We start from the raw sequence: 24,931 nt of genomic DNA, 5'->3' as shown, positions 1-24,931 counted from the left end.
GGGATTTTAGGAGCTGGCTATCTTGTGGCCACTTTGATTGCTGCTTGCTCTAAACAGCCTGGGTGTGTGCAAGAGAGAAATACACAAATGCACATTATCTGCCTCGTGCTGATGAGTCACCTTTATACGGACTGCTTAACAAGTGTTAGACACAAAGTTCACCCAGGTATTAGAAACAGTTAATACCACAGGACTATTACTTGGTTATGTTTCTCCATAGCCTTTGCAATTGTCCCAACAAGGGGTCCGTCGCTATGTTCTGAAAATGTGGTGCTGGTCAGTCGATGGGGAGCTACTACTCTCTATATAAACATTATACCATGAATAACTTGTCAGGAAGATAGTGTGTAGTTGAAACCTGACCATTTATTTGATTGAGAAAAATACCCTTTAGATCCCATTACACTTCAAAATTTAGTGTGGGACGGCGTAAATGCAGAAGTATTTTGGAAAAATTGGGGTTTATGGAGGATTGGAAGCCAACAAGGAGAGCACTGAAGTAGCTGTCTGGAGGTAATGAAAGCAAATCTAAGGGTTTCAGCAGCAATGGGGCTGAGGTAGAGAGCTGGAGGTTGGCATCATTGTGGAGGTAGAAGTAAGCAGTCTTGGATAGGAACTTAAAACATAATCCAGTCAAACAGGACATCAAGATTATGAACAGTCAGATTCATCCTGAAAGAGTAGCAAGGGAGCAGAAATTGTAGCAGGGTTGGATGGTTTCAGTCTTCCCCCATATTGAGCTGGAGGAAGTTGTTACTCATTCAAGACTTGATAATGGACGAGCAGTTTGATAGCACGGATTCAAGAGACGTGAAGAGATTGAGTTATCACGAGCGTACGTATGAAATCTGACTCCATCGAAAAGTATTATCAGTGTATGTGTGAAATCTGACCACATGCCAGCGACACATCGAATGCTGCAGAAAAGATGAAGATGAGGATGAGGAGAAATAATTCACCACACGAAGAGTCACAGAGGATGTCATTCATGACTTTGACTAGAGCTGTTTTTGGTGCTGTGAGAAGGACGGAAGCTGAATTTGAACAAGGAGTTTCAGGACAGATGGGCATAGAGCTTGAAGGCAACACATTTGAGGATCTTACAGAAAAAAGGGAGATTGGTGGTGGGATGATAAATGACAACACCTAAAAGTCATGTTTCAGTTCACAGTGAGCGTGGAATTGCCTATGAAATTGATCCCTCTGCACAGGGCACAGGAAAGGTAAATGGAGGATGACCGAATCACAACAGACTCAAAGTAATGATTGCACAACTGGTTTAGCTATCAATTAGCAGATCTGGCTGGACCACATGAAGCTCTATCACAACTCGCTCTCCTCTGCCAAAACCGCTCACTACTCCACAATCATGCTGAACAGCAACAATAACACCTGGCTTCTTTTCTCCTAAACTCCTCTCATCTTCCCTGTTCCACTCTCACCTCCAATAAGTGCGAGGAGCTCATAGACTTCTTGGTCACTAAATTTGAGGTCTATCATTCAGCTGCCTCTGTTGCATTCCCTCCCACCTTCCCCTTGCTCACCAAGCCAAAATTCCCCTAAGGCCTGCGCTAGCCCTGAACCTGCATTGTTTCTGTCCCATCTCTTGCCTTGTCCTCTCCTAGCTCACCTTGTCCACCACATACGTCCTTGACTCCCTTCCTAGCCTTCATGTTAGCTGACATTGTAAATGGTTCACCCTCCTCAGGTACTGTCCCCCACTCGCTTTCAAAATCGCCATCATCATCCCCTTCTTCAAAAATACACCCCAACCCCTCTGTCCTTGCAAACTACCACCCTATCAACAACCTCCCTTTCCTCTCCAAAGTCCCTGAAGGTGTTGTTGCCTTGCAAATCTGTGCCCATATTACCTGCAACTCCACGTCTGAATCTCGCCAATCAGATTTCTGTCCCTGCTACAGCACTGAAACAACACTAATGAAAGTCACAAATTATAACCTCCATGACCGTGACCATGGTGCACTGTCCCTCTTTATCCTTCTCTACCTCTCCGCAGCCTTTCACACAGTCGACCACATCATCATCCTTCAACGCCTCTCCTCCTACGTCCAGCTCGGAGGGATGCCTCGCTTTGTTCCACTCTTACCTATCCACCATAGCCTGATCATCTCTTGCAATGGTTTCTCTTCGCACCTCCACACAATTACCTCAGTCTACATGGACCTATTCTTGACCCCTCACCTACATGCTGCCCCTTAATGACAAATTTGCTAATTCTGCCCCAATTTAAATCCCCAATCTGTGGGGGAAAATGGAAAACACACTCAATTTATATAAATCAGATAGTAATGATGAACTCATCAGGGTGTCATGGGGAAGCTTCTACAGACACCGGAATTTTTTCTACTGTTATTAGTCGGAGCAATTAGATTCTCAGCAGCAGTAAAGGAGATAGCAAAAGCTAGGTGGGAGGATGGGAACTTTTTTTTGCCGTGGCTATCCAACTGCACACAAGGGGTTGGTTGCTAGCTGCTAATATTTAGCATGGTTGGTGGGGGGGGGGGAAATCATATGGTGAGTTGTCTAACAAGGCTCAGCAGTTTTAGGTGGGGGGGGTGTGGAAAAGAGAGAGAGAGAGTGAGTGTAGGGTACCTACAGGCTCATACTCTACCGGGCAGGGTAGAAGGCAATTATTAATGATCTTGGTTGTGTGAGGAACAGGGCTGTTTTCGCCAGCATGGATGTTTGATGTGTCAGGCCTCTCCATATGGAATTCTACAATGCTCCTCTACTTGATTGATCTGTTATAGGATGATTTCAGTTAAAGCATATCCTACACAGAAGACGAATATTAGTTTGAAGCATTTAAATTGTTATTACATTGCTGCGCTTCAAATTTACAATTCAGGAAACATCTTCCTTTGGCCCAGAGAGGCTACAAGAGCAACCAGATTCCTGTTCTTCCAGACAGTGGCTTTGTAAAGGAGCTGGAGGGTGACACTCAAAATACCTGTCACACAATGGTAGTTAACACCCACATGACCAATCACAGTGCCACCTATAGAAGTAGGTGATACTGCTTACAAGTGTTGACATTTTTGCCACTGTCCAAGACTGACACAAGAGTTTTGGAACAGAAAGTTGCAATCCACTCTGTTTTGAATATTTGAGAGTTGTGATTCTTCTGCATCATTGCTCAGCGAGTCGCAGGATACGCTGTTTAGAACAGCAGGCCATATTATGTACAATATAATGAAAAAGGTGGTCTTGCCTCAGCAACCTGCTTGAACTTTTTGAGGAAGCTACTCAGTTAGTGGATGTAGGTTTTCTAGTTAACACTTGATTTTCAAAAAGTCGCTGACAAGTTTAAGTTGGCTAAATAAGTGAAATTGCATGGTATTTTTGGATTTTTCTGTGAAAGCTATCATTAGTGGCCTCGATTATTATTATATGATGGTTTACTAATAGAATAGAATAGAATCATAGAAAGGTTACAGCTCGGAAGGAGGCCATTCGGCCTATCGAGTCCGTGCCGGCTCTCTGCAAGAGCAATCCAGCTATTCCCATTCCCCTGCCCTATCCCCATAACCGTGCGAGTTTTTTCCTCTCAAATACTTATCCAGTTCCCTTTTGAAAGCCACGATTGAATCTGCCTCCACCACCCACCCTGGCAGTGCATTCCAGATCTTAACCACTCGCTGCGTAAAAATGTTTTTCCTCATGTCACCTTTGGCAAAAGAACCAATCACCTTAAATCTATGTCCTCTGATTCTTGACCCTTCCGCCAATGGGAACAGTGTACTTAATACTTATCATTAATCTTTTTGAAAGCAAAGGATACACATGAAGATGATGGCAGAGGATGTGAGGAGTTGCTGGTAGGTACCAAGCTTTTAACAGCTGTGAGAAGAGCAGGTTGACAGCAGTGGGGAGGGGAGGTAGCACTGTGGTACAGGTGCTGCGATTTTTCACAATTGGCAGATACTAGAGTTAAGAAAGATGGTTGCTCTGAGGTTTAGGAGAACTGAGGCTCTCTGGGGCATGGTCCAAAATTTGGATTTCCAATCTTAACGGGGGCTTGGTTCCCAGACGCACGGATGTTTCCTACATTTATGTATTTAAACTGTGTTTGTAGATTTCTGTCTGGTACACCATGCTGGCCATAACTGGTACTAACCACGCTGAACATGTGCATTGCCAATGCATTTCAGATGGTCCACAGATATGCTCAAAAAACGGCCTTCCTAGAAGTCAAAAAACAAAGCAGATACTGAGAAACAACAACATTGGCTTTTCTGGTTTTAAAGTTAACAATGTGAAAAGTTTATATATATATATCTACAATTATTAAATTCTATTAACAAAGATTAATCACAATTTATACAGAATGTAGACAATGAGTATTAAAATCCTTTAAATAGTATAATTAAAAATAAGCGTACATTCATATCCATACATCACCTAAAGTGAAAACAGTTCTACAAAGTTTTCTTTGAAAACTCTGGATGCAAACAACAGCAACGTTCATTTACATAGCGTCTTTAAAGTAGAAAAATGTCATAAGGAACTTCACGGACACGTAATCAGACAGAAATCGACAACAAGCCAAAGGAGGAGATGTTAGGCGGTGCGGCTAAAAGCTTAGTCAGGTAGGGCCTTGAAGTAGCAGAGAAATGTGAAACATTTCAAAATCAAATCTAAAGAGTTGTGATTTGTTTTTACCTCAGGATCTTTGTTCCATTGCACCACATACTCCCAACAACAATGAGCATGAAGAACATCCGATTCTAGACTGCAAGGAAATCGCTCGTATGTCAACTGGAGCAACTCTGTAAGAATAAAAACCTTTTAAAACAACAAGTGCGAGCTAGCCTTCTGAGTTACGGAAGTTGTCCATTAAAGTACATAGTTTCTATCATGTAAAATTGTAATAAATATTCAAATATTCAATGCTGCAACTTTGAATTAATAGAACATTCAGAAACAGAGCATTTATACATTCAAAGCATAGTCTTAAAATCATTGAAAATGCTACTAAATGCCTTAGAACAGAGTTGAACTTTGACAAATATAGTAAGTTAAATAGCACAATTTCACAAGACATTTATGTACTCTGCAGTGGACCCACAGTGTACCATGATACTAGTTTGCTCTTGTGGTCGCTCTCATGGTAAATTTCAATTTCTTCAGTACTAACAGGGGAAATAGTCAACTGGAGGTTAGGCACTCCTTCAAAGCAAGGAGCAAAATAAATATCATCAATCAGAGGGAATGTCACACAGGCTCTCCATATACTCTCCTAATGGTTGGTTACAGTGCATCCATTACAGAGACCTGGTAGGAGGCTGTCCACTCACCCACTTGGTTAAAGAATAGCACGCTGAGAAAGCCAAGTGGTGGTGGTGTTGATAGATAAATAAGTAATTACTGTAGAATGAATGAATGAATAAATGCTAGTCACTAATGCACCACAAAAAATAGAATTGTATTCTATTATTTGTATGCATTACATGAAAAGAAATCACACAATGCAAAATGTAAGAGTCTCATTAATTTCCAGAAACTATACTCCCATACTCACTTACTACATAAAAAAAAAACAGAAAAAAACATGTAGAAAAGGGAAAAGTTAATACACAAGAGAAAAACTAAATCAACTATTTAATTAAATCATTTTACGACAGCTGATACAGAATTATGCTGAATTAGGTTTGACTGACAAATATCCCTTGTGTAGACAGAAAAGAGTACAAAAATATTTACTATTGATAATATATTTTTACGAGCAGTTTTATTGCAATTTAGCAATATACTGCAAGTCCATCCAAATTAATGGGGCAAGGGTTACTCTGCACCTGTAAATTCAGCCTAGGCTATATACAATCTAATCCTGTTAATTCAAAATTATTTTTTGCATTAAAAATCTGAATTATCCAGTAATTTAAATTAAGCAATGTAAATAAAACCGCACGGAGGCTTTTTGTGTACAAAAAAAATCAAATGAACAATTAACAACTGAATTAATTAACTTTAAATTAACTGGAATAAACTGTAAATGTAGGTTCTCTTCTTTAAATTAAACACAGGACTTTCTTTCCCCTTATTGATGCCGTTGCCATTCCACTTTTCCTCATACCTATTCTTTGCCCTGTGAGTTCACAAAGTCCTATCAACTTGTTCAAAGCATTTTTCAGCATTAAACTGATTTCTATATTGAAAAAGTGTTGTGACCTTACAACCTCCAGAACCAATTTAATAGACTGACAAATGAAAATTATGCAATATTTCTTATTAAATAAAAATGTATCGATATATATTAGATACAAACTTTTCAGAACTCAGTAATAAAATACTGACCTAGGACTTACATCTGGGAATATTAATTGTATATTAACATGAAAGCAATGAAATAACCACAAGTTATGGTCTGTCTCACAAGTGGGATTAAAATCAAATTTCACTGTCCTCCGTTGTCTATTTAATTTAGAACACTTGCATAGTCTTCTAATGTGTTATACATTATCTTTCTAGTAAATTTATAGCTCATAATTAAGCAACATAATCACGCATGTTTAATGGCAATTAATTAAACACATTTACTTTAGGCTCCTCTTACCTAGTATCCTCTCCAAGCCAAGCTCTTTGTACTTCTCTCTGATGAGAATGTTATTCTCTACTTCCATTGGTTCTTCTGTACTTTCTAATCTCTTGGATTGATGGGCCTGTTTCAAAATGCTTGGAACAAGATCCAGTTTGAAAATCCATTTTGCCACACCATCAGCAACAACTCCTGGGAAAGATGAATGGACACAGATAATGACACTATCTCACAGAACGATAAGTACAAGTTTATTACATTTAAAGCGACCGGAAATAAAAAGCTCTTATTTTAACACTGGCTGTTAGAGAGTATTGTTCATTTTTTCCTGGGCACTAGATTACTCATACAGAGGTGTTCACAAATAACAGGCATCAAGTCAGAATCGACAATAAACTAGAACCAATTATGAATACTGCAAATGGATGGAACATTAAACAAGCAGTTAAATTTATCTCAAGGAATTCAAGTACTGTGGAGGGAATTTTAATCCCCCAATGATGGGCTGGGGAGAGTTGTTGGGGGGAGGGGGGGTTAAAAATTAAAAACCGTGTAACCCAACCCCAACCTGCCGCATATGCGCCTGCCGCCATTTTTCCAGCAGTGGGTTCCCACAGTGCAGTTGGGAGCCTGATTTAAATTTAACACTGGCAGGCCGGGTTTCCTAGGGCTTTTTACACCATTGCTTGTGAACCAGAAGGAGCACATGTGTTCCCCCGGCCCCTGAAACAAACCTGCTGCTGCGATCAGCCGATTCCTCCCGCCCCTCCAAACCCACAATCCCAAGCCTTATGCACTGTGATCTTTGCTGACCCTCCCCCATCCCCCCGGCCCTATTATGGCCCATGATCTTTGCCGATGTCCCCCATCAACCCACGATCTTCCCCGATTTCCTGGGGACAGATCCCAATGATCCCTGGCTGCAGTCTTCTACTGAAGGCTTTCCTGCCCAGCAGCTGGCCAGCCTGTCAGTCTGGTGAGCTGCCAGGCAGGAAACAAAATTTTAAAAATGATAACGAGATCCTGCAGTGAAATTCAGCAGGACCTTGGTCCTCCCAGGATTTCCAGGTATTCCCCCCCATCCCCGCAAACATGCACCCCCGCTCCCTCCCCGCAAATATCGGAGCCTGTGTTTCAGAAAAGCATACTGAAGGACCGAACAGGGTTTGGCCAATTTTGGCCATAATTGGCCAAAAACCTTAAATGTTATCAATAAGAAAATTAAAACTAAGCATATTCTACGGTTAGAAGCAAATAAAACCAAACACGTCATACTCGTGCTGGGTTGAGTAATATAGCAACTTGGCTAGTATAACAATAATTTAGCTAATTGTAAACAATTTTACAACACCAAGTTATAGTCCAGCAATTTTATTTTAAATTTACAAGCTTTCAGAGGCTACCTCCTTCCTCAGGTGAACGATGTGGAAACGATTATGAAATTCTGAACGATGTGGAACGATTTCCACATTGTTCACCTGAGGAAGGAGGTAGCCTCCGAAAGCTTGTGAATTTAAAATAAAATTGCTGGACTATAACTTGGTGTTGTAAAATTGTTTACAATTGTCAACCCCAGTCCATCACCGGCATCTCCACACAATAATTTAGCTGAATGAGAGGATGGGAGGCATAGCATCTGGTTATTTTTCTGCTTGAATATTGATATCCAGCACTCCATCTGCTACTTTTAAAATGCACTATGAAATCGAAAAATACATTACTCGGGGAATTAAAGCTCTGAGAGTTTGATAAAGATATTTTCCCCATTGGTGTAACCTAGAATGATGATGATGATTAAAAGCACTACCAGGTTTCCTTTAAAAGGTTTTCAAACCCTTAAATTAAGATCCACAAACTTTAATAATCGTATCTCAGCTCCGTGTAAATCCAGAAGGTTCTGGATTGAGTAAATACTACACAAGATAACTGTGGTAGCAATAGCAAAGCCTGAGAAGGCAATAAAAGACTCCAGAGGGCCATTAAAGGACACTGCAGAAATGGCAGAAGTTTTAAATGGTTACTTAGCATCAGGCTTCCCTCCAGTAGATAATGCTCAGTTTCCAATATGTACAGTTAACACTAAAGTGGAGAACATCAAAGTGAATGCACCATTCAACCCATCTTTCTTATCCATTCAGGAAAAAAAAACACAAGTTTCTTTCCTCCTCCCCCTCCTCTGTGCTGTAGCATCTAACTCTCTCCAGAGCCATGTTGGTCGTCTCTAATAATGCCTACTCTATCCAGGAGGTCCAACAGGGTATCTCTAATGAGCCCTTGTAATAACTTTCCAATAACTGAAGGAAAGAATAAGGGGTCTCAAATCTGATGGGGCTGCTGGGCCTGACAGCATTCACCCCAGAGAGCTCGAAGAAATAGGAGATGTGATAAGTGAGCCCCTGGCTTATGTATTTAATAGCTCACTAGAAGCAGGGATTGTTCCCATGGACTGGAAGGAGGCTAATGTAGTACCAATATTTTAAAAAGGCAGCAAGACAGAACCATTAGCTTAACTTCAATTATTGGAAAGTTATTACAAGGGCTCATTAGAGATATCCTGGACAGAGTAGGCATTATTAGAGACTACCAACATGGCTCTGGAGAGAGTTAGATGCTACAGCACAGAGGAGGGGGAGGAGGAAAGAAACTTGTGGTTTTTTTCCCTGAACGGATAAGAAAGATGGGTTGAATGGCCTTCCTTATCTATAATTATCTTGTGACCTAATAAATGTTTAGTTCAGAAATACAGTATTTTGCAGAAAATTCTTGTTTATCAACTATTAACCCACACCACTAATGTATACTATAATTAATATTTCAAACCAAACTAGCAATACCATTCTTCAATACAATTTCACATAGCCAAACATTAATATCAAACACACAACTGCTTTTGTCAAGGATAGCTAGTGACTACTATTTCCAAGGCATACCAATTACATCTTTTCAAACAGCAAAACAGATTTTTATTATCTCTTTTTAGTGAAACACTACTTGATCTGAAATGGTTCAGTTAATTTTCCAATTACTTTCACAGCAAAATACAAAAAGAACACCAGAATTTTATACTCAAGTTAAAACACTGGACAAAATTTAATTCACTTATAATGATGTATGCATCTCTTTGCAATTGAAATGGTCCTCAAAGAAGTCTGGTAACTTTTATTTTTTTTAATAAAGGGGCTAAAGGTGTTAAGCTTACCTTTTTCAGATGAGAATCAGAATTAATATTTGAACTGTTTATCATATTTTCATGATATATTTAACATTCAATAATTTTTAAACAAGCCTCTTCTCTCAGAATTCAAGTGCAATTCCAATTGTTTGTAAAACCCACAAACAGGTAACAACTTAAGCAAATTTTATATCTGTTCTATATCTGACAGTCAGTAAATGTTTAACCAAGGCTTGACATTTCTCTCCACAACAGGTTCTGATTTGTAGCACTAGTAGCTAGATATATGCTTGTAACTCAATAGATGGTAAGGAAATACCAATAAGTAGTTGAAATATGAGTGCAAATAAAGCCTCATCCAAACACATCTCAAAGAATACATATATTCAAAATCTTATGTCTCCATATATTTCCTGTGCCAACTTTTCCCATTGTAAATTCCTATGTGCACATTCAGAATGGAATCTGTCTATGTAGACTTGTCATGCTGTGATTATACCATCCCACCAACAGTGCCTTTGTAACACCTGTTTTGCTTCTCTAAGCAACCGAACCTGCACTGCAGAGAAACTTCTTTGCTTCAAACTACTCTACTTTCCCAACTGATCTCTCTCTCCCTCACCCCCTTCCTCCAGTTATACCCCACTCTCACCCTGCTTGACCTAAATACTGCACTTCATCTTGACTTTGTGTGAAATGTCACAGGAAATCGACCAGTATAACACCTAAAAATGAAATGTAAAATATGAACAGAATTTTTTTAACATTTCTCAAAAATAAAGTCGCTAAAGCTCAAAATTCCTTCAACAACTTCCCCCTCCCCACACACCCCAGGCCTTGCCTCCCTTTTCAGGTCCTCTGGCTTGGCTTTTGCTCTTGCTCCATTCTGAGAGTTAGGACCCTTCAACTTGGTCCCAGGCCCATAAATTTTTAAGCCTCTGATTTTTACACTTATGCATATATACAACTTCAGTGCTTCTCAGAAATTCTTACAATCGTGGAAATTGAGCAGTGGCACAAGTGAACCTTCAGCCGAGACCCAGTATTTCAAAGAAAGTAGAGAAAAGGGAGCACTTGTCAATCGATAGGAAAGATGCTACTAAAGGCAGAGGCAATTAGCTTACCGAGATGAAACAGAAATGTGTTGAACTGGAGAAAATGAAAAGCAAGGCAGCAGAGGAAGGAACTAGTTAACAAAAGTGAGAAAGACAGTATCGGGAAACCAAAATCAAAGATTTATAAAGAACGAAAGAAAAATAAAATGTTGACAAGTGGTGAAAAAAAAACAAGAGAATACAGTACTGAGAATATAAAGCCAAAAAAAGTCAAAAGTCAAACAATAGCATTAAGGAACAGCAAGAGTAGTAAATCATATACCAAGAACATAAATATGTAGCTGCATGTATACTGCCACTTCCGCAATGATGTAAAGTGGTTTCATCGACACAAAAGCCCAATCTAATACACTAAAGCCAAGAAGTACCAGACCCATTCCTGGATCCCGTCTCCTGGAGGGAATCTCACACTGCTTGCGTTTAGTGTGTTTCAACTTTGCATTTAGAGTAAACTGCAGTCCATGGCCATACCATCTATCATCAACATCCATTAGTTTTGTACTTCCTCTTTGCATAAGACTCCAGGAACTACTCGGGGGAGTATTGCTAGTGTCTGAATCAGGTGCTGCCCCACAAAGAGAATGGGATTTCTACAACCTTGGAAGAGAACCTCAGAAACCATTCTCTAGGCCCTGGACTATCCACGAGCAAAGTGTCTTGAATACATGCAAACAAGAAGAGTTCTTACCTCGACCACCTTCCAAAAGTTTTTTTACAGAAATGCTCGTAAGTGGCTCAGAATGACGGCAGGCTGTGCTGGATGGTTTATTCCCTTTGCTGTGCAGAAGCGTTTGGAGTATAAGGCAATCCTCAAGTTGTCTCAGAAACAGATTCCAGTGTTCCATGTCAAGAGACAATGCTTCCCAAGAATCAGTCATTCCATCTGAAGCCACAACTTCCAGCTGTTGGGAAATCAAGAAGAAAAAGTCAGATCTAAATGAGCACAGGAGTAGAAAAAACTGGATAAATGTCCAACTATCTTTAAGTAACAGAAAAAACAAATCACTGCTCCCCACTGAATTCACATCCCAGCAACAGAAACAAGTTCAGATTGTCCAGCTCTTCAACTCCAGTATTCAAACAATCATCGATCTTTGACTGCCATTCTTCAACTTCTAGTAAGTCATTTCTTTAATTTACTTTCTGATTCCTGCCAATTTTTTTTTCAGTCTCAGCTGTACTTTTACTTATGCAGATTTTTATATTGTTTAATTCCCTCTATCAAGCTCTGCCAATTTAGATTCCAGGCTGAAATGGAAATGCTGCAACTTCCCCAAGGACCAGGGATGTAGAGCAGAAGCAATTTCTTCTGTTTTACTTCCAAGTGACAGCGAGCCTACGTTCAAATCAGAAGTAAATAACATTCCCCACACTTGGCAAGGGATTTTAAAAATATCAACAGAAATCAAAAATATATAAGTGATGCACAGGAACTCTGCACAGCAGCAACCATCTTCTACCAGATCATGTGAAGAATATTGTTACAACCGGTAGTAGAGAAGGAATGGCTTCTGCTTTGTTTGGACAAGTGTAACAATTAACAATTCTACTCACATCTTTCTCAGCCAGGCTGTTTGTTACACTGATAGCTACACTCCTTCCAACAAGTGCAGCTAACAATGCAGCTCCAATATTCTCTGCCTGTGCACATGCAGTGCGCATCTGCTGCCACCATGGACACACCGATTGAAGGTCCCATGAAATATCAACGGCACCTGCAGGGAAACATGAATTTCAGATTAGAGATGGACTAAACACTTCTGATTTTGTAGTTACTGATGCAACCACCTATGAATGGGCCAGTGTTATCAAGCAACTACTTGCTAGCATCACAGCTGCAGCTATACGTGCGTGCCAGTGGTACTTAGCACCTGAAAATGAAATCCCTTAATTACGGAGTTACAAATGCTTAACTTCTTAAAGTTGCAGTGCTAACTGTGCAATGAAGTAAATATCAATTATTTAAACAAAATATATGTAATTTCCATGAAAGTCCGAATGCAGCTGATAAAGCCATAAAAAAGGGCCAGTCTTCTTTTAGATCTTATAAATAGTGGCATAGAGTACAACAGCAAGGTAGTAACGATACATTTATTGAAACAGAGTACTGTGTGCAGGTTTGGGTGAATAGAAAGGGTATTAAAGCCAGAGAGTGTTCAATGTAGATTCACCAGTATGATTCCAGAAATAAGTAACTATAGTTAGAAGAAACTGGGACTATTTCCACTGGAGCGGAGAATGTTAAGATGAGATTTAATTGGGTTTTTTTAAATTATGAAGGGTTTGGATAAAGTCTATTTCATCTTGCTGTAGAAGTCAGTGACAAGGGATCATCAATTTAAAATGGTCATTAAGAGAGTAACAAGGAGGATTAGGAGAAATGTCTTTATGCAGAGAGTTGTTGGAGCAATGGGAAGTGATTTGAGGTAGAGTCCACTGCAACTTTTACAGCAAAAGTGCTAAATATTCAAACCAGAGGAAAATAGGACATGTGGAGAAAGAGCTGGCAGTTGGATTATATTTGAAGTGTTGTAGCAAAGAGCCAACAGACAAATAGACCCCCTCTAAGGTTCTATGGGATTCAGTATTAAAAGGTTCAAACTGCCTCACTTTTCTTGATTGCAAGCTTAAAAAAAAGGGCTTGTAAATATTGTTACATAGTGATGCCAAATCAGTATAAAAAAGAATAGGAGGTTTCAAAACTGGCTTCTTGGAAATAATATCATGGAAAGGCCCATAATTTTTCAGTTACATTGTTCATAGGAAAAAAAAGTGATGGATGAGTTTGATTACTTGATCTGATTGTAGTAATTAACTAACAGGATTTTTTTTCAGTTATTCTGCAAACTCATTGTACGATCTCAGATATTGTATTCTGCTTTAGACTCTAGGTTATGCACAATAGCTGATTTGCAATAGCGAAATGGTCCAATGTTAGCTGTCGTATTTGTAGTTACAGCACTGGAAGGGCTCCAGAAGTTTTTACTTCTGATGTGTTCAGCTTTAAAAAATAATTGTTCTACTCAGAGGATCTTCAGCTGAACAGTGGACATACTTTCTGATGTTACATGAGTGCACATTCACTATCTTTCCCTAAATTACAACAATGACTACGCTTTAAAAAGTCATTCATTGGCTGTGAAGTGCTTTGTGACATCCTGAAGTCATGAAAAGCACTATATAAATGCAACTTCTTTCCTTCTTTGGTGTCAATGTGCTCAATTCAAAAATAGACCAAATGACAAGAACTTTTTTTTCTCTTCCTAAAATAAATCTCCTGAGTTGTTTTTATAGAAAAACACAGCAGAAATTTGGCACACTGAGAAAACCAACTAAAGCTGGTGTTAAAAAGATATATTGGGCCATTAATTATCTTGTTGTTGTTCTTTTAATTTGTTGGTGTTGGATGTTGGTGATGTTGGCAAGGCTGCAATTATTGACTATCCCCAAGTGCATTGAGAAGGTGGTGGTGGGCCTTCTCCTTGAACTACTGCAGTTCTCGTGGTGATGGTGTTCCAACAATGGTATTAGATAGGGAATTCCAGGATATTGACCCAGTAACGATGAAGGATCAGCAATATATAACCAAATCAGGATGGTGTGTGAATTGGAGAGAACTTGGAAGTAATGCTATTCCCACAACATTGCTGCTCTTATCCTTTTCAATGAAAGAGATTGCAGGGGATGGAAGTGCTTTCGAAGTAAGCTTGGTGAGTTGCTGCAGTGCATCCTGTAGACTGTACATACTGCAGCCACAGTGCGACAGTAATGGAGAGGTAGACACTGAGTCCAGTAGCAGGGGTGCTGATCAAGCTAACTGCTATCCTAAATGGCATGAGTTTCAAGTGTTGTTGCAGCTGCATTCTTCCAGGCGAGTGGTGAGTATTCCAAGACACTCGTCATATGAGCTTTGTAGATGATTCAAAGGCTTTGAGAGGTCAGGAGATGAGCCACTCATCACAGAGTGCCCAGTCTCTGCCCTGCTCTTGTAGCCAAGGTGTTGATATGACTGGCCCAGTTAAGGTTCTGGTCAATAGTGATCCCAAAATGTTTAAAACAAATAGTTCCACTAATTTTGACAAAGTAAACTAGATTGCATTTTATGGATAATTATTATGGTAACAGCCTACTTCTGAACACCAGGCACTTCACCTTTCATCTTGCTCAAGAGAGACAGCGTAATATGGAGGTAGCTAATTGATTCCTGGTTCTTGAGGATTTCTTTCTCCCTGAAGAGCCACAAACTGAGAAGCAGAGACTGGAGAGAGAGCAAGCAGAGAGAAAAGAAGCTATTAAAAACTATTCTATCATTTGCCACTGTGTCATCTCTAATACATACATCAAAAAGAAGTTACATCTATATTATAAATCTTCAAATCATCTCATGTTCCAATGTTGGCAATAAAGAATGACACTGAACCCAGTTAAATAGTTAGTATGGGGAATATTCTTGAATTAATTTCAATATGATTAAAACTATAATTAATAGGGAACAGAAAGAGGCTATTAAAACCAGCATACTAAAACTGAATCAAGTAATGCAGTTCAATCAAAATGATCAAGACTCTTGGGGCTCGATTTTCGCGTCGGGTTTCCTGCGGGTTTCCAGCGGGGGGGGCCCCGAAAATCCCGATATCCGGTCACGTAACCGGATCGCGACAAAATCCCAGCCACTTCCGGGTACCGCGCTGACGTGCGGGGCTGCGAGCGCAAGCCCCGCTGGTGGGAATCCCGCAGGCAATTAAAGCCAGCGGGGTTCCACTTGAGAGTACTTACCTTGCTTGTTGAGGTCAGTTAATGAGCTGAAGCAGCTGTCAAAAGAGGAAGTGTGGGATTTTAGGTTCAAGGCAGTGAGTTTCACACACTGGGGGAAACAGTCTCTCTCCAACCAGGCGTGTTGCAGCCAGCAGCCTGTGGCAGGTGCCAAGGTGCACTCCACGGGGGAGAGCCCTCACCCACGCAGGAGGCCACCGCGTCACATAGGGCAACCCCTGCCCTCCACCACCCCCCGCCAAGCCAGAGGACAGACTGACACGAAACCGCAGCCCCAGTCCGAGGAACCACCCACCTACCCTGCACAACCCCTGAGACCAACACCTGCCAGATGGGTGGTGCGTGGACACCCTCGGAGGACGAACAGCATGACCAGCCCCAGCAGCCTCGCAGTCCACGCCGTCCGCCGCAGAGACGTGGAGCCCCCCAACACGGTGTTGTTGCACGCCCACCTGCACAGCAGGAGGGAGGGCAACCGCAGGGAGAGATGCATCGCAGAGGGCACTACCCTCGCCACAGGGTCCACAGACCGAGGCGCAGCTCCCCGGACCTCTCCGAGCAGCAGTGCACAGGGAGGCGCAGATTCGCTCGACATGTAGTCGTGGAGATCTGCAGCCTCTTTCATGCCGAGCTGCTCCTGGCTGGCCCCAGCACCAACTGCTTACCTGTCGCTGTTAAAGTCACCACTGCCCTCCACAACTTCTCCTCCGCATCCTTCCAGGGTGCAGCCGGCTACACCGCCGATGTCTCTCAGTCGTCTGCGCGGAAGAGCCCTGCAAATACACCTGCACCTACTCTGCAGTAACACGATGGGTGGCATCAGTGGTGGGTCCTCATAGTGATACCCAGGAGCGGGCATTATTGGACACAATGGACAGGATTCGCGGAGACATGGCAGTGGTGGTGTCAATATAATGTGTGCTGTTTTTTACTCTGAAATTCAATATAGGTAACACCCAGGACAAACCCTCAGACACCCTTGTGCACCCCCTTCATGCTCTCGACACGTTTGCCTTACGCTGCCTACTGCACATATGTGATGCATGCCCTGTGGCTGCAGCACAGGTGGTGGCAGGTTGAGTGAGGCTGGCCATGAGGGAGATGCACGAGAGGGTGAGTATGGGATGGAGCAATGAGATTGTATGAGGATTGGGTTGCGTGTTAGTGGCAGGATGAATACTGGCGAGGTGAGTAGGTGGAGGTAAGATGAGGATGGGGTTTGAGTGGGTATGAAGGGTGATGTGACAAGAGTAGTGTTGGCGGTGCCGAAGGAGATGTGGGGTGGGGGCAGTGTTGTGGCAGACGGAGTGTAGGGGAAAGACTTCGTGTTCTCACTGTGGCTGACCTACTGCGGTCATTGCAGCGCCTCCTGCACTGTATGCAGGTGGGCGATATGTTGGTGGCGCAGGTGACCCCCTCTGCCACCTCGAGCCAGGCCTTCTTGGTGGCAGAGGCAGGCCGCTTCCTCCCGCCCGCCGGGGGGGAAGATCTGTGTCCTCCCCCTCCTCCTCACCCCATCTGATGATACCTGGGGTGAGGCATCATTAAACTGGGAGCAGCCTTCCCCCTGGGCTGCTCCATGCTGCAATTTGTTCCATTGGTTACAGCATCTGTCAGTGGAGGACTGCCCCTTTAACTAGAGAGCCTCCAGCTGACAGATCGTACTGCGCAAGCGCAGCCCGCCCGACGCGCAGGCCAGCGCCGCGGACCCCGGAGGAGCAGGTAATTGATTCCTATTAGTGTGTTGCCTGCTACGATCGCGTGGGCAACCCACTAATTTCGCCGAGCGTGTTGACCGCGCTCCCGAAACCCAACCCGCCGGAAACCCGCAGGCCTGGCAAATTCGAGCCCTTGGTGTTTTAATCAACACTAGGTATTTCGTACATTGGAAAATACTTTGCTAAGAGGATTTCCAGCAGAAGAGCCATTGGGAATCCACACTATTCAGTACAGCAATGGTGGAGGAGACATGTTTGAGCCACGTAAGTGATCAAAATGGGTCAAGGTCAGAAGTTACAGACCTTTTAAGCACAATGTCTCACAACTTCTTAACATTTGTAAATTTTGAGTAAGCAATTAGATTTCCCAGACATGCCTGCTAGCAATTTTTGCTGTAGGCTGAGTTTCTCTACAAACAATTCATCATTTTTCACATGCTAGTAATTTCACATCACATAATTCAAGTACCATTATTCAAGAAGGGGAGTAGGGAAAAACCGGGGAACTACAGGCCAGTGAGCCTAACATCAGTGGTAGGAAAATTATTGGAAAAAATTCTGAAGGACAAAATTAGTCTCCACTTGGAGAAGCAAGGATTAATCAGGGATAGTCAACATGGCTTTGTCAAGGGAAGATCATGTCTGACTAATTTGATTGAATTTTTTGAGGGGGTGACTAGGCGTGTGGATGAGGGTAACGCAGTGGATGTGGTATACATGGATTTCAGTAAGGCCTTCGATAAAGTCCCCCACAGGAGACTGGTCAAGAAGGTACGAGCCCATGGAGTCCAGGGTGCCTTGGAACTTTGGATACAAAACTGGCTTAGTGGCAGAAGGCAGAGGGTGATGGTCGAAGGTTGTTTTTGTGACTGGAAGCCTGTGGCCAGTGGGGTACCACAGGGATCGGTGCTGGGTCCCTTGCTGTTTGTGGTCTACATTAATGACTTGGATATGAATGTAAAAGGTATGATCAGTAAGTTCGCTGATGATACAAAAATTGGTAGGGTGGTAAATAGCGAGGAGGATAGTCTCAGTCTGCAGGACGATATAGATGGGTTGGTCAGATGGGCGGAACAATGGCAAATGGAATTTAACCCGAAAAAGTGCGAGGTGATGCACTTTGGAGGGACTAACAAGGCAAGGGAATACACAATGAATGGGAAGACCCTAGGCAAGACAGAGGGTCAGAGGGATCTTGGTGTGCAAGTTCACAGATCCCTGAAGGCGGCAGAACAGGTAGATAAGGTGGTAAAGAAGGCATATGGGATACTTGCCTTTATTAGCCGAGGCATAGAATATAAGAGCAAGGAGGTTATGATGGAGCTGTATAAAACACTGGTTAGGCCACAGCTGGAGTACTGTGTGCAGTTCTGGTCGCCACACTACAGGAAGGATGTGATCGCTTTGGAGAGGGTGCAGAGGAGATTCACCAGGATGTTACCAGGGCTGGAGCGCTTCAGCTATGAAGAGAGACTGGGAAGATTGGGTTTGTTTTCCTTGGAGCAGAGGAGGCTGAGGGGGGACATGATTGAGGTGTACAAAATTATGAGGGGCACAGATAGGATGGATACTAAGGAGCTTTTTCCCTTCGTTGAGGGTTCTATAACAAGGGGGCATAGATTCAAGGTAAAAGGCGGGAGGTTTAGAGGGGATTTGAGAAAGAACTTTTTCACCCAGAGGGTGGTTGGAGTCTGGAACTCACTGCCTGAGAGGGTTGTGGAGGCAGGAACCCTCACAACATTCAAGAAGCATTTGGATGAGCACTTGAAATGCCATAGCATACAAGGCTACGGACCAAATGCTGGAATATGGGATTAGATTAGACTGGGCTTGATGGCCGGCGCGGACACGATGGGCCGAAGGGCCTCTATCCGTGCTGTATAACTCTATGACTCTATAAACTAAAAAAAAATCCAGGGGAGGGGGTTAAATCTAAATATAAAAATTGCAGCAAACCTGAGCTGCTTTTTCCAATTTCAATTTTCTTGCGATCTGTAGTCACATCAGACTTATTTACCTAGTACGCCTGTGTGTACTAGAAACTTACCAGAAACTGTTGAGGCCTTGCTCCTGCTGACTCTAGCAAACAGCACATTTCCTCCACAGAGCTTTCCCCACACAGACATTTCCAGAAAAAGAAATTGCCTGCAATAGAAAGGAGAAATACAAAAGAACATTTACATCTCAATTCACTTGGACTGTTGTACTTTATGTTATTGCATCAATCACTGAAAACCAAGCAATGTATGTCAACTGCATTGAAGAAATGCCATCAAGTGCTCTAAATGGAAGGGCAAGTAAGAACCAATTTGCAGATATACCTTAGAGACTTAAAGGGAAAAAAAGTGAATGCACATAACGTACATAAATCTTGTACAATACTGTGTTCGAGAATTTTCTAAGTAATTGAATATTATGGGCAGCTGTATCACCTACTGTGTGATAGTTTACATTAGGATCGTTGTCAAGTAATGCATAGGCAAATCTAGTTTCCAATTTAGCTGTGCAAATTTATTAGTTATTTCACTAATCTTTATATTTGGCAACACAACACAATGTTCCAGTAAGTACATTTATCAAGTTTCACTTCTTTTAAATCCCAGAATTTTTCAGCACTTTGTACTGTGATAATATTATGACCTTTTTCCCTTCACGAATGCTAACCAAATCTCAAGTTGAATTTTTTTAAATTTTATACTATTTTAATATATTTTTCACCCCACTTAGGTTCCCCATCACAGTGCTGTATTCTTTGTTAGATGGCAAATGAGAGCAAATGTTTGTGTATTGTATTATGCCATGGCAGGTCACAAAACTAATTTGGGTATTATAACTTCCAGTTATTTTGCTGTTAGATATAGATGTACTATCTAGTTTTATATAATCATCTTGCTATAATCTAATGATATATTTAAGTAAATATTGCAGTCTACAAAACATAGATTTTGGATGCTGCAGAAAAAAATTCACAATAATTAATAATGTGCCATGGCAAACAGATCAGAAATGTTCTGTTTAAAGGAAAATTACCAAGTTGTATTTTTTTGAATAATTGTGTATGTATTCCTGTGCACTTGCAAAGGCATCCTATGTACACAAGTCACTAGAACTTATTTGTAAACTTACCTAAAGCCACACATTCATCTTCACCCACTTTCTTGACATGAACTATTTCTTTTTCATACTCAAGATATTCCAGGAACGTTTGGATTGGTAGTTTGCAGTTTTTGTCCTCCTCAAACTGAACTGTAGTTCTGGTGTTTTCTTGTCTATAATTATCTAGAAGTGTTTGAATTTTTGCAGCTTCCCTTTCCTCTAGTCTTAGCAAAGTAGCCAACTCCTGCATAACAAATAACACAAAAAAAGAAATGGATGAAACAAACAGGATGTTCATATTAATTTCAACAACTTCAAATCATAACCACTGCTCCCATTTTTTCAGTCAGTAGGTGCTGGTAATGGTTGTTCTGTTGCCATTTACAGCTCCTCTAGACCCATCTTTTGTTTCTTAACCTATCCCATTACCACCCTCCATTACCATTACAACCATCATCCCTTTTGTCATTTAATCACTCCTGCCCTCCACCCGATCACAGACCTTCCCTTTTGTTCTTTTCTCCCAACCCCTTCCTCCGACTCTGTACTTGCTTAAAAACTTCTTCCAGTTCTGACGAAAGGTCATCAACCTGAAGCGTTAGCTCTGTTTCTTTCTCCACAGATTCTCCCTGACTTGCCGAGTATTTCCAGCATTTTCTGTTTTTATTTCAGATTTCCAGCATCCGCAGTATTTTGCTTTTGAGGATACTAATATTAACTGTCATTCTTTTGAAAAATTAATCTTTTACGAAGGATTCTGATGGTGAAATTCCTCTTTAAATGACAAAATATACATATGAAAAACCATTCACTGGAAAGACATGTCAGAACAGAAGTTAAACCAAACTCTAGCTCACAAAAAAAAGAATGAAAAAACACTAAACTTAAGCACTATTCCTGTTCCATTACATTGAAAGCACCATCATACAACTACTCACATTACTTGTTTTGGCTCCACACTGCTCAAGATCTTCAGAGTTGAGTTTGCTTACACATTTATAAAGCTGAAGTAGTTTCAGCTGGCTGAGACAAAATTGCAACAATCCTTCATCCACACTTTCTGGATCTAATTAAGACACACGGGGAAAAAGTTACATTCAACACACAATCGGTAACAACAAATGACAAATACTTTGCTGGTCATTTTTCCTTTCATTTTTTTTTAAAAAAGTGTTCCGAGTGGCTCACGTGAGAAAAAACAATGCATACCTGAGCTCAGGTTTGATCATTGGTCGGTGCTGAATTAGCTGATCTCAACTGAGGTAGCAGTACAAGTACTGCAGTGCCCCAGTGTTGGATTGTGGATAAGGGTGGCCAGGGTTCTCGACCCTCATCACTATCCAGCAACCTCGGCTGGAAGTGGAAATGTATCAACATCAGGTGAGGACAATATCATGCTCTGTTGTGATGTTTCCCACAATCAAATAACCTGCCAATATTCAGCTGCCTTGCACCAGGACCTGAATACATCTTCTAAATTGATACTCCTATGCATTATCGAGGGAGTACTGCGTTGGCAGAGCTACCATTCTTCGGATGAGATGTCAAATCAACGTTCTGTCTGCCTGTGCGGCTTGTTTTGATAAGCAACAACTTGCATTTATAGAATGCATTTAACATAATAAAATGTCCTAAAGTGCTTCCCATAAAGAAGTGCAGGTAGCAAGTGGTAGTAGAAAAGTTTGCAGAGATGACCAAACACAGATGATGATCAAAAAGATTAGGTTTTGAGGAGGTTTTAGAGCGGGGGCAGACGTAGCTAAGCAAAAAAGGTTCAGGGATAGATTTCTTGGGAGTAGGGCTGAGATGGCGGAAGGCTCTACCATTGAGTGAGAAGTGATAGGAGGGGAAAATGCACTGGAGGCCAAAGTTGTAGGTATATGGTTAAAACAGGTTGCCGAGTTAGGGTACACCCTGGCATGAAAGGATTTGTAAAAGATTTTGAATTTAGTACACTGAAGAACAGAAAGCCAGTGGAGGTCGGTGAAGTTAAGCTGATGGCCGAGTAGAACCTAGTGTGGCACAGGATGCAGACAATGGAGTTTTGGGCAGGTTAGAGTTTAATGATGCCTCACTCCAGGTCCTACTGGATGGGATAAGGAGGAGGGGGGAGGACAGAGATCTTCTCCCCGGCGGATGGGAGGAAGTGGCCTGCCTCTGCCGCCACAAAGGCCTGGCTCAAGGTGGCAGAGGAGGTCACCAGCACCACCAACATATCACGCACCTGCATACAGTGCAGGAGGCGCTTCAATCACCTAAGTAGGTCAGCCGAAGTGAGTACACTTACTCATTCCCCTACACTCTGTCTGCCACATCACCACCCCCACCCCACATCTCCTTCTGCACTGCAAACACTACTCTATCACATCACTCCACACACCCACTCAAAGCTCATCCTCATCTTACCTGCACTTACTCACCTCGCCAGTACTCATCCCACCACTACCACTCAATCCAATCCTCATACAATCTCATGGCTCTACCTCTTACTCACCCTCTCATGCATCTATTTCATGGTCAGCCTCACCCAACCTGTCACTACCTGTGCTGCAGCCACAGAGCATGCATCACATATGTGTAGTAGGAAGCGTAAGGCAAAGGTGCCGTGAGCATGAAGGGGATGCACAAGGGTGTTTGAGGGTTTGTCATGGTTTTTACTTATATTTGATTTCTGATCAACTCATATTATATATTATATTATCACCACTACTGCCACGTCTTGGCCATTCTTGACTGGCTTGTGCAATAATGCCCTTTCCTGAGGATCACTATGAAGACCGCACCTGATGTCACCCATTGTGTCACTGCAGAGTGGGTGCAGGTGTATTTGCAGGGCTCTTTTGTGCATTCAACTGAGGGATGCCGGCAATGTCCCCAGTGGCACTCTGGAAGGATCCGGAAGAGAAGATGTTGAGGGCAGCGGTGACTTTGACAGTGACAGGTGGGAAGATGGTGTTCGGGCCAGCTGGGAGCAGCTCGGCATCAAGGAGGCAGCAGAAGGCCACGAATACATGTCGAGTGACTCGGAGCCTCCGTGTGCACTGCTCCTCAGAGAGGTCCAGGAAGCTGAGCCTCGGTCAGTAGACCCTGTGGTGAGGGTAGTGCCTTCTGCGACGCATCTCTCTCTGCGGTTGCCCTCCCTCCTGCTGTGCAGGTGGATGTGTCACAGCACCGTGTTGCGGAGCTCCACGTGTCAGAGGTGGACGGCGTGGCCGGCAAGGCTGGTGTTGCTGTTCGTCGTCCGAGGAGGTCATGACTGCAGGTATGGCGGCCCCCATCCGGAAGATGTACGTTGAGGGGGTCCGCAAGGTAGGTAAATGTGTCTGCACGCCGGGGTTGAGGTTGCAAGTTGGTGAATTTTAGTGTTAGGAGGAGGGTGGTAGAGGCCAAACTTTGTCCAAAGTTTCAGAGTGGCCTCTTGCAATGAGTGAGCGTCTCCCCCCACACCTGTCAAATGGACCTTTGCAGCTCCCACAGGCTGGTGGCTGCAACATGTCCATTTCAACTGGGAGTGTTTCCCCCAGTACAGGAAACACACTCAGTTTGGATGAAATTCCCACACCTCTTAAAATATCCTCCAAATCAGGTCTGCTAACGACCTGAAGTATCAAATTAATTGCTTTAAGCAGGATCCCGCCGGCTTTAATTGCCGGTGGGAGTCCCGCATGTGGGGGCTGCGCACGCATCTAAGCGCGTCATTGAGGAACCCGGAAGTGGGCGGGTTGGAGCCGGGCTCCGGACCCGCCCCGGGAATCCCCAATTTTTGGAGCCCGCACCCGCTCGGACGTCCGAAAATAGAGCCCAAAAAGTTCTCTGCTGAAACCTTGGGTCTTACTACATTCACCTAGATATTGAGCATGTAAAGGCACACTCTAGTTTAGAGAAGACTCAAAGTCCACTTGCAGAAGTGGCCAGTGATATTAAAGGCAAAATCTATATTACAACCCAAGAATGTAACAGTTGACTAAACTCATCCAACAGCCCTGAAACTCCAATATGCAACTCTCTGACTGGGAGTAAACTACTAAACCATATGAACTATCTATGAGGTTGAGAAGGGGAGAGGGAATAGTCAAAACAAGAAGCTGATGGGTTCAGTGTTCATGGCATGGTACAAAGGAAATCAAAAAATTCAATTAGAAATGTGACCAATGTTCACAAAAGTATTATTGCAAAAAGACTTGCAAAGCTTGTTTAATAATCAGATAAATCACAGAAAGATACATGGGACTACCATAACATTACTCCCCAATCCTACTAGAGTGAGGAATGGAGGAAAAGGATGAGAATGTAAAAACCAAAATTATACTAAGTATGTATTTACTCATCACACATTTACTTTTCAATTTACACCTACCCTGATTCATTAAGTTGTCCAACAATGCCTGGATTAGATTCGTTAAGCAGGTGAGTGGGATATTTTTACTTGCCAGCATTCTTTCTAAGGCCTGTATTCGTAAAAAAAAAGTTGAAATTACAAAAAAGTAAAAAGAGTTTA

General features: G+C 42.3%; 1 protein-coding gene across 3 annotated transcripts in view; it reads right to left on the bottom strand.

Moving 5' to 3' along the window:
- Positions 1-24,931, bottom strand: part of rab3gap2 (RAB3 GTPase activating protein subunit 2 (non-catalytic)) — a 95,434-nt gene that overhangs the window by 18,315 nt on the left and 52,188 nt on the right. For all 3 annotated transcript variants that reach the window (XM_067988876.1, XM_067988877.1, XM_067988875.1), the window contains exons 18-27: positions 24,791-24,881; positions 21,372-21,499; positions 20,464-20,677; positions 19,385-19,482; positions 14,999-15,104; positions 12,401-12,561; positions 11,535-11,748; positions 6,578-6,751; positions 4,684-4,790; positions 4,139-4,205 (exon numbers count right to left, since the gene is read on the bottom strand). In XM_067988876.1, the coding sequence (XP_067844977.1) occupies positions 4,139-4,205; positions 4,684-4,790; positions 6,578-6,751; positions 11,535-11,748; positions 12,401-12,561; positions 14,999-15,104; positions 19,385-19,482; positions 20,464-20,677; positions 21,372-21,499; positions 24,791-24,881 (1,360 nt within the window). The remainder of the gene's footprint in view (positions 1-4,138; positions 4,206-4,683; positions 4,791-6,577; positions 6,752-11,534; positions 11,749-12,400; positions 12,562-14,998; positions 15,105-19,384; positions 19,483-20,463; positions 20,678-21,371; positions 21,500-24,790; positions 24,882-24,931) is intronic.

Source organism: Heptranchias perlo, chromosome 8, assembly GCF_035084215.1.
Source record: "Heptranchias perlo isolate sHepPer1 chromosome 8, sHepPer1.hap1, whole genome shotgun sequence".
Classification (NCBI taxonomy): Eukaryota; Metazoa; Chordata; class Chondrichthyes; order Hexanchiformes; family Hexanchidae; genus Heptranchias; species Heptranchias perlo.
Note: the sequence above shows the minus strand (reverse complement) of the source record. Positions and strands in the feature narration are given on the sequence as shown.